At 42.8% G+C, this 10024-nt stretch overlaps 1 protein-coding gene across 1 annotated transcript in view; it reads right to left on the minus strand.

Annotated features, from left to right (window-relative positions):
* The window catches only part of LOC133474235 (RNA polymerase II elongation factor ELL2-like), a 37448-nt gene extending 33031 nt beyond the window's left edge, over positions 1 to 4417 (minus strand). The window contains exons 1-2 of the mRNA XM_061765715.1: positions 4170 to 4417; positions 3887 to 3934 (exon numbers count right to left, since the gene is read on the minus strand). Coding sequence (XP_061621699.1) covers positions 3887 to 3934; positions 4170 to 4325 — 204 coding nt within the window. The 5' untranslated portion in view covers positions 4326 to 4417. The remainder of the gene's footprint in view (positions 1 to 3886; positions 3935 to 4169) is intronic.
* Positions 4418 to 10024: the final 5607 nt, after the last annotated feature.

Here is a 10024-nt window from a genome sequence, read left to right on the forward strand (position 1 = left end):
TTTATTTATTTTTGCTGTATTGGTACACATGGGCCAGGACGATGTGGACGACTTGTTAGCACATCTGCCTCACAGTTCTGGGGACCGGGGTTCAAATCCCGGCCCCCCGCCTGTGTGGAGTTCGCATGTTCTCCATTTTCTGAGCCGCTTCTCCTTAGTAGGGTCGCGGGCGTGCTGGAGCCTATCCCAGCTATCATCGGGCAGGAGGCGGGGTACACGCTGAACTGGTTGCCAGCCAATCGCAGGGCACATACAAACAAACAACCATTCGCACACACATTCACACCTATGGGCAATTTAGAGTCTTCAATTAACCTAACATGCATGTTTTTGGGATGTGGGAGGAAACCGGATTGCCCGGAGAAAACCCACGCAGGCACGGGGAGAACATGCAAACTCCACACAGGCGGGGCCAGGGATTGAACCACAGTCCTCAGAACTGTGAGGCGGACGCTCTAACCAGTCTACCACCGTGCCGCCCCCTAATAATAATAACAATAATAATAATAATAATGCATCACACTTATATGGCGCTTTTCTTGACACTCAAAGACGCTTTACAATTTCACGCATTATTCATTCACTCCAGTCACACCTGGTGGTGGTAAGCTGCCCTGGGGCAGTCTGACAGAAGAGTGGCTACCATTCTGTGCCTATGGCCCATCCGACCACCACCAAACATCCAACCACATTAATTCGTAGGCAATGTGGGTTAAGTGTCTTGCTGTGCTCAGGCAGGGATAAACTGGTGACCCTCCAGTTGCAGGGCATACACACGTGCCACCGGCATGGCACAGAGAGTAACGCCACTGCAAAATAAACCACAACAATTAAAATACTGTTGTGAAAACATTGTAATATTCACATTGGGGCTTGCAGAGAGGAACACCTGCTCCCCCGTCTCTCACTCTAATACTGTCGCCAGACTAACCTAGTTCCTAGTCTTGTAGAGCCAGGAAGGTTGCAAGCTGAGCTATTTCCCACCAGCCTGTGCAATTAGCATGGACTGAAAAGCAAAATAGTCCCCAAGATCGTAGCTGTAGCTGTTACTGATGACACACACGTGCGTGCACACACACACACAGATATGATCTGGTGACGCTTGCTGCAGATTCTGTCAGATCTCGGAAGACCCCCTCCCCACCTCACCCCAAAATATTTTCTAACCAAGCGTAAACACACGGTGTGTGCAACATTAACTTCCCACGCGGCAACGGGACCAATGTGCGTCACTGAAGACTCTTTGCTTGAGACATGAATGCTCCTCACGACACTGTTGACTCTGCATGCGAAAGTGTGTGCGTGCGTGTCTCTGACTCTCTACCAACTGTCACTCCACAGTACCCAGCCTGATCCAGTGACCTGCAAGCCTTCTATGTGCTGTAAGCATAAACCCCCAGTATGAATCATCACAGCACATATGTGGCAGAATCTACTTTGCAGTTGCACAATAGCAGAGCAAAACGGCATAGATCATATTTCAAATTGTAGCCGGAGGCATTTATTTTCTGCTGATGCGCGGGGCGGCGTCTATTATTTGCATTTTTTGGTATAAAATGATCAATATTACAATACATAGCAAGTGAAACTGTTGTATAAAACAATCTAAAAGTACTATTATGGACAAATGTAGATCAACAACAAGAACTGAGGCAAACTGAACAAACAATGCACAGAACTTTGTGGAGCGATCTCATGTCAGTCTACTGGATCACTAATCATCTCCACATAACATTAAGATTAGGGCTGCAACTAACAATTATTTTAATAATCGATGAATCTATTGATTAAATTTTTTGGGGGGGATTAATCGATGACTCAAATGTAAAAAAGGTTACAATTTCCACCCCTTTATTCAAAAACAGGACTTGATTTCAAATAGTGCAGAAAATGCACAGAAATAAATTGACTATGACTCAGTTACTGCTTTGGTCTGTAACATGTCATAAAATAGCCAAACATGTTGATAATTGTTTTCCAAAGTAACAGAAGATGTTTGAAAGTGTCTTTTGATGAAACACCTAGTGTGCGTTATTAATTATTATTATTATTATAGTAGGCGGCACAGTGGGCGACTGGTTAGCACATCCGCCTCACAGTTCTGATGACCCTGCCCTGCGATTGGCTGGCAACCAGTTCAGGGTGTACCCCAACTCCTGCCCACAATTTGTTGGCTCCAGCATACCCGCAACCCTAGTGAGGATGAGCGGTGTAGAAAATGGATGGATGGATTATTATAGTAAATAGAGTTATTATTTGCTTCTTTATTATAACATTAAATATAATAAATATTTACTGTTAGGAGGCTGAAATTCCAAGGATTTTGACAATTTTAAGATAAACAAGGCATAACAATTAATCAATTATAAAAAATTATTATTGATTAACATCATAATTAGTTGTAGATTAATCGATTAATCGTTGCACCTCTACATAAGATCATCTTAATAATGCATAGGGAAGTCATTTAAAACATGCAGTAGGACTCCACACAATAATTCATCTGAGGGTCTGTTAATCAGCAGGTGCTGCTGCTATGGTTAGCAACAGAGTTGACTTTCTTTTCTTTTTTTGTATTTATTACACTCATAATCCCTCAAGGGGATTACGCTCATACAATTGCTCACAATTCTGCTTACACTCTGCTGTACATTTGTGTTGTACACCACACAGAGACCCAGATCACACACACGGTGGAAGGCAGAGTCGGGAGAAAGGGGCATCTCTCCAACAACTAGTTGCCATTTGTATTTGTCAGTAGCGGGACTCGAACTGTGACACTCCAATTCCAAAGCCTAAATCCTTCCAGATATGATGGGCAAGTTTTTTTATGTTAATATTTTTTTAATCACGTGTGTGTGATAACTACTTAGTGCATTTTTTTCTGATGGGAAAAGGGAGGCGGCGGCACGGTGGACGACTGGTTAGAGCGTCAGCCTCACAGTTCTGATGAGCGGGGTTCAATCCCCGGCCCCGCCTGTGTGGAGTTTGCATGTTCTCCCCGTGCCTGCGTGGGTTTTCTCTGGGCACTCCGGTTTCCTCCCACATCCCAAAAAACATGCATTAATTGGGGACTCTAAATTGCCCGTAGGTGTGAATGTGAGTGTGAATGTTGTTTGTTTGGATGTGCCCTGCGATTGGCTGGCAACCAGTTCAGGGTGTACCCCGCCTCCTGCCCGATGATAGCTGGGATAGGCTCCAGCACGCCGTGACCCTAGTGAGGAGAAGCGGCTCAGAAAATGGATGGATGGATGGATGGATGGATGGATGGAAAAGGGAGGCATCTACAGTATTTGAGGGAGGCATTTATTTGTCTGAATTGGATAAAGCATCAGCCAATTAATCTATCCATTCATCGACACGTATCTATCGATTGTTATTTATAAAATATTGTTTTGTTGATGTGTGCATATATTTGGGCAACCATGACCTCTAATTTACACTTGAATCCCATTATTTATTACAAGTTGTGGATAATCGATTATAAATTGACAGTTTTTTAAAATAATTATTTTAGAGCAGCTGACTGTTGCTTTAGTACCCCGTGGGTTGTATTCGTGACATTTGTGTCTTAAAAATCCTTCCATTTGGGAGTTTAGTTATGAATTGATATGGATGTTAAATGTATGTTTAAAGGCAGCTGGAAAAGGCTCCAGCTCACGGAGTTGAGGGCAAAACCTTGAGGAAATTATGGATGTAAAATTCATATGAATGTCAAATAAACAACTGAATTGAACTTTTTTTGGGGGGGGGCATGTACAATCGAAGTGGTGAGCTGCGTGCTAGGCAGCAATAGTGGAGTTTTACGGCAAATACGAAAAGTTAAGTAAATATCACTTCAATGTGGAATAAGAAAGAACGAAGTAGAAAATAAGCATGTACTTACCCCTTGACTCCCCTCGAAACAGACAGACGGCTCACTTGATATATTAGCCTGAGGTGAAAGTGTGGGGGGGGGGGGGGGGAGGAAACGCCATTTAAATGTATATGTTAATGGTCTCTCATTAAGTGAACTTAAACAAACTAAGAAATAACATATAAACATACTTTGGGACAATGAGCTAAAAAAAAAAAAAATGGAAGGAAAATGAAGCAGAGAGAACAACTTTTGACAAGTGTACGTGTGTGTGTGTGTGTGTGTGTGTGTGTGTGTGTGGTTCCATAGGTACCTTGATGTTCTGATAAGCCTCCAGAGCTCGAAAGGCGGTGTCGGTGAGCTTGACGTGGTAAAGCGTCCTGTTGGGTCCGTGGTTGTTGTTGTTGTTTTTTGTTTTGTTTTTCCCGCACGACAGCCCGTAACGTCGTTCCTGACCGAGCGTAGCCATCGCTGGCTCTCCCTTTCGGAGTCCGCTCGCCGTATGAAATTAGAGCAGCTTGAAGTTGTCCTCTCTGGCGCCGCTCGAACCGGGCGACGTCAGTTCACGTCACAAGGTGGGCGGGGCTATGATGACGACGTCGGTTAGTGCACGCACCTGGCTTCTTGGCTTCCATATGGCAAATGATCGATTTATTCTTATTCATTGGCAGGAATCCACTTAAAATAGGTTGAAGGTAAATCGTGTCATTTAATAATTAATATTTCATTTTCTGGCTCGAGGTCTGAGAATGAACCCTTCTTACAAACTGTTTGTGTCAAAATTGACAGCAATATAAATAGCCCAAATGTCATTCTTTCCCACAGAAACATGCACCTCTTGGTCCTAGTAGGGTCATGGGAGAATCTCAAAACAGTAAAAGAGGCCTAGTAATATAGTGCATATGTGTATTTTTATGGGAGCTTTGGGACGGTGTTCAAGAGGGAGCTTGAAAAAGTATTGAGAACTGTCTGTGTTACCACCGCATTTGTTCAGGTTCCAGCAGAAACTTGCACCTCCTGGTCTTTGAAGGGTCATAGGAGAAACTCGAAACAGTGAAAGAGCCCCACTTATGTATTTATGGGACAGTGGGGTCTGTGTTCAAGAAAGAACCTGAAACAGTGCAGAGAACTTTGTGACTTCCGACCACATTTGTCTTTAAAGGCTTATGGGGAAATCTCGAAACAGTAAAACAGCATTAAAATGATCATACATACTAAACTTAAGGAGCAGAAGTTACACAGAGTGCCTTGACACGGGCGCAAGATCTGCACATGCAAAAACCAGTAGCAATGTAACAAATAGAAATACACGTTCCCTTTTTTTCTGAAACATTGATTAAATATTAATAATCCATTCATTAATGTTAGGAAGGCTATTAATACATTTCAAAAAGATCTGTAGTTTATAATTTGATGTAGGCAATTGTCAAAATTGGTCTAGAACATACTACAGTATGTGTGCATGGAAGATGAGCAGTATATAAGGGTTGATACAAATCAAACACTATAACCAGAAAGCTGTATTTTTACCAGTGGTGGAATGTCAGGGACAGCAAGGCCTTATGTGCTGGCCTAAACAATATCAGAAGTACTGGTTTACATTTACAACCTAAATTCTAATACAGTATTTGTTCCATGTAATTGAGTCTACTGTACAGACAAACAATTATTCACACTCAAATTAAAATCTAATATATAATCCATCCATCCATCCATCCATTTTCTGAGCCGCTTCTCCTCACTAGGGTCGCGGGCGTGCTGGAGCCTATCCCAGCTATCATCGGGCAGGAGGCGGGGTACACCCTGAACTGGTTGCCAGCCAATCGCAGCTAATATATAATGTCTTTTATTAATTGAAAAAATATGCAACATTTTCACGGGCGTGCTCGAGCCTATCCCAGCCATCAACGGGCAGGAGGCGGGGTACACCCTGAACTGGTTGCCAGCCAATCGCAGGGCACATACAAACAAACAACCATTCGCACTCACATTCACACCTACGGGCAATTTAGAGTCTCCAATTAACCTACCGTGCATGTTTTTGGGATGTGGGAGGAAACCGGAGGAAAACGCACACAGGCACGGGGAGAACATGCAAACTCCACACAGGCGGGGCCGGGGATTGAACCCCGGTCCTCAGAACTGTGAGGCTGACGCTCTAACCAGTCGCCCACCGTGCCTCCCATAATTTAAATAATACAATAATAATAATAATTCACACTCACTAGCGTCCTTCACCTGCTTTTCAGCTGCAACAAAAAGTTGTTTTCAGCAGTATAGGGTAACCTTTTAAACGGGCAGATTTACTATATATAATGCTGGATGTTACCTGACAAAGGTAAAACAAAAAAAACCAAAAAAAACGTATATATTATTTTTGCTGACTATGGCTAACAAATGGGGGGGGGAATGAAACAAGAATAGAGCCTCTAAGAGGCATGGAAACCCAACAACCCCACAATGTGGGTCAGGCCTGTAAATAATCTGACAGAAAAGATGATAATCCTGAGGAGTTAATGGGTTTAGTAATTGTTGTTTTGGACAGTCTGTCAAACTCTCCCCTGCCTGTCTTGATACAATAATGAGCAAACAGGAGCCACTATAACTTTTTAACTGTCTGCTGGAGTCGACGTCTTATCTGCTAAACTGTCAAAGTTTTGTACATTGATCATGACCATCACCTTATTCCTATTAAAAAGGGACTTGCATTAATGCCATGTTTTATATTTTCTCTTGTTTTTAAATATTATTTGTAATGGGCGTGCCTGCTTTGACTGGAATTGAATTTCCCTTGTGAATGTCTGTCTAAAGAGCTCCATGAGTTGCGCTTAAGCGTCTGCCTGACCGAGCCAAATGGTAACAGACTAAGTGTTTGAATAGTTGAGATAAAGCGCACGAGTGACACCGGAGGCAGCAAAAGCAGGTGAGTGTGACAAGTATAAGCCTATTTAGCTAAATTGTTAAGCTACCGCTTGAATGAAAGTATGCAACAGGAGGAGGAGGACTAGGAGGATGGGGGGTTACTGTGGGTCAAAGGAGAGAGATGAGGTGGTAGAAAAACATCACCACTAATAACAACACAGGTTATACTAACATATCAACTCACAGGTTCTTGCAGGTGTTTAGACACTAAAAAAAACCTAACCTACAATCCCATTACAACATGCTGGCAATTTTTTGACTTGAGTTCGTTGTCACATTTCTGTCAATTATACATTACTCGTGCACTCACTGTAGTTGTCTCGCCATGCTGCACTATTTGCATATACTGGCCACTCATGCCAGAGTAGCATCTGCTCCATTTGCACACTGATTGAGGAGTATCTGTAACATTTGCACAACCAACATTGTCCCAGATTATCGCACTACTCGTCACTTTAAACCGCATACACTCCTTGAAGTCTCTGCGCCCTTTGCACAATGGTCATTGCACCGGACTATTGCAATATTAGTCATTCGAACTGCTCCAAGTGCTAGAAGACTCTGCATCTTTTTGCACAATTGTCACAAAAAAAACAAAAAAAATGTACCGGCATTACCAGATAACTAGCAACCCTTTACTGCTCAGTGACTGTTTTTTTTTGTCAATGTCTTTCTGTCTCCAAAGTGTTCTCTGTCAATTGACTGTCTGTTGTCGTACGAGAGCGGCTCCAACTACCGGAGACAAATTCCTTGTGTGTTTTTGGACATACTTGGCAAATAAAGATGATTCTATTCTGATTCTGATTCTGAAAAGAATCCCACCGCACCACTTGTCAACAGCACTGCCTTGCTCATTTCCCACATCCTGTTCAGTCCTACCCTTTTCTGTCCTCTCTCATCTTGTTCTTTTGGTTAGTTATTGCATGCCCCCCCTCCCCTCCGGGTGTCCCCCGCATCCACAAATAGGAGCACTATTTGAATGTTGTGATGTTGCTTTTGCTCAAATATCTAGATTGTCTAACTATTGCTCGGCTGTGGTTCTCACCCCCATTCCCCTTGTCGATTTCTGCCCCTCTGTCTGTCCCCTAAAACCCTTTTCTGTCTGGCTGCATTTTCAATAAACATCAGAATAAAAAAAAAAAAAAAAGAAAGAAAACCATCACACTGCCGAGTTTGTGGAAAACCTGTTTCTACTTTCAGGAATTGCACTATAATTGTTTATACATCGACAATGTAAAATGTAAGTAAGTCATCAAAAATGATGTGAGATTTGACAGCAATCAAATAATTTGAATATACATCTTTGCATATTTAAAAAAAAAAGTCCTTCCAAAAATGACATTTTAATGAAATTTGGATAAAATTGGGGAGGCACGGTGGAAGACTGGTTATCACATCTACCTCACAGACCCGGGTTCAAATCCGGCCTCGCCTTTGTGGAGTTTGCATGTTCTCCCCGTGCCTGCATGGCTTTTCTCCGTGTACTCCAGTTTCCACCCACATCCCAAAATAATGCATCGTAGGATAACTGAAGACTCTAAATTGCCAGCAGGTGTGAATGGTTGTTTGTTTATATGTGCCCGGCGAGTGGTGAGCGACCAGTTCAGGATGTACCTCGCCTCTTGCCCAGAGTCAGCTGGGATAGGCTCCAGCACGCCCGTAACCCTGTTGAGGATAAGCGGTATGGAAAATGGATGGATGATGGCTAAAATTGGGGTTTAGTGGTTAGCATGTCAGCCTCACAAAATTGAGGTTCTGGGTTTGAATCTTGGATACACAAATTTTATTCAAATAAAATAAAATTCAAAGATGCATTATTTATTAAATTTGTAATCTCTAATTGTGTGATATATATTTGTAATGTCAGATCTGTTTTTCAAGTGAAATAAAATAAAACAGCTAGCAGATGCAGAACTTTAATGTAATTCTTTTCCCTGGTCATGTCACACATTTTCCTGGTCATCTGTTACTATGCATAGTTTGAGGGACACAACCATTTGGTTGGCGGGCACAATCTTTTGGGAAGGAGTGCTAACAATTCAAAGGAAAAGAGAAGATATAAAGTGTTGAGGTGTTAAAAAAGCGCAAACCGATATATCAGAGTTGCAACAGCCACCTTGAAGGACTGCCTCATGGCCTTCCCTTAGCTGTTTAAGAGTCCCTGTTTGTTATGGCAGTAGCCAGCTTTGACATCTTTGACATTTGTCTTCAATTAAATGGAGCGCGATGTGCAAAGCTTTACAGGAGACACTACGCATTTTTTTTTTCAATTTAAAACTGGACACCGCACCCAATATAACCTTGGGACAATGGCGAGTACGTATTTCATTACCGTGACAACCAGGGGTAGAGTAAGGTGATTGAACAGACAAGCAAGCAGCTTCTTCTTGCAGTATCAGAGCCCAGAATGTGGGCAACAAAGCCAGTGCCCGTAAAGACAATAAAAGCATTTTCACTCATGAAGGCAGCAATTCGTACACTACATTCTGTGTATGTGGCTCATAGACACAATACCAAATGCAAATACCACCACCATGTTAACAACTTCACGAAGCAATTAAATGTGTGCCGCTTATCAGAGGCTAATGCTAATCTTTGCATCCAACAAAACTCAATGCAGCTCTGTTTACCTTTTGACTTGGACATGATAGCATGGGTGTCACGCTCATGGGTTATGTCCTGATTTCTGGCTACATGCTTACACATAACTGTATACACGTTTTGTTTCATACATCCCATTATAGATACACATCCAGCTCTTCTCACAAACATATAGTTGCATTACACTTCATCGCGCAAATACAACACTCGCACAATATATCAGCAGAGCGTACGTTGGGAAGTTTAGTCCGGGCGCGCTCTTTGTGCCCCGGAACATTCGAAACTCTGGGCGTTGAGGGAGTGTGCAGTTTGGTACAGACAGATCTGGCAATTCAATATGGCGGAACTGAGGTATTCCTGCCAATGGCCATCACGTCCTTCCATCCATTTTCCGTACCGCTTATCCTCACAAGGGTCGCGGGGATGCTGGAGCCTATCCCAGCTATCTTCGGGCGATAGGCAGGGTACACCCTGAACTGAACTGAACTAAAGTAACAACCATTCACAATCACATTCACACTGATGGGCAATTTAGAGTCCTCAATTAACCTACCACGCATGTTTTTGGGATGTGGGAGGAAACCGGAGTACCCGGAGAAAACCCACGCAGGCACGGGGAGGACATGGGAACTTCACACAGGCGAG

This window comes from Phyllopteryx taeniolatus, chromosome 2 (genome assembly GCF_024500385.1).
Source record: "Phyllopteryx taeniolatus isolate TA_2022b chromosome 2, UOR_Ptae_1.2, whole genome shotgun sequence".
Taxonomy (NCBI): Eukaryota; Metazoa; Chordata; class Actinopteri; order Syngnathiformes; family Syngnathidae; genus Phyllopteryx; species Phyllopteryx taeniolatus.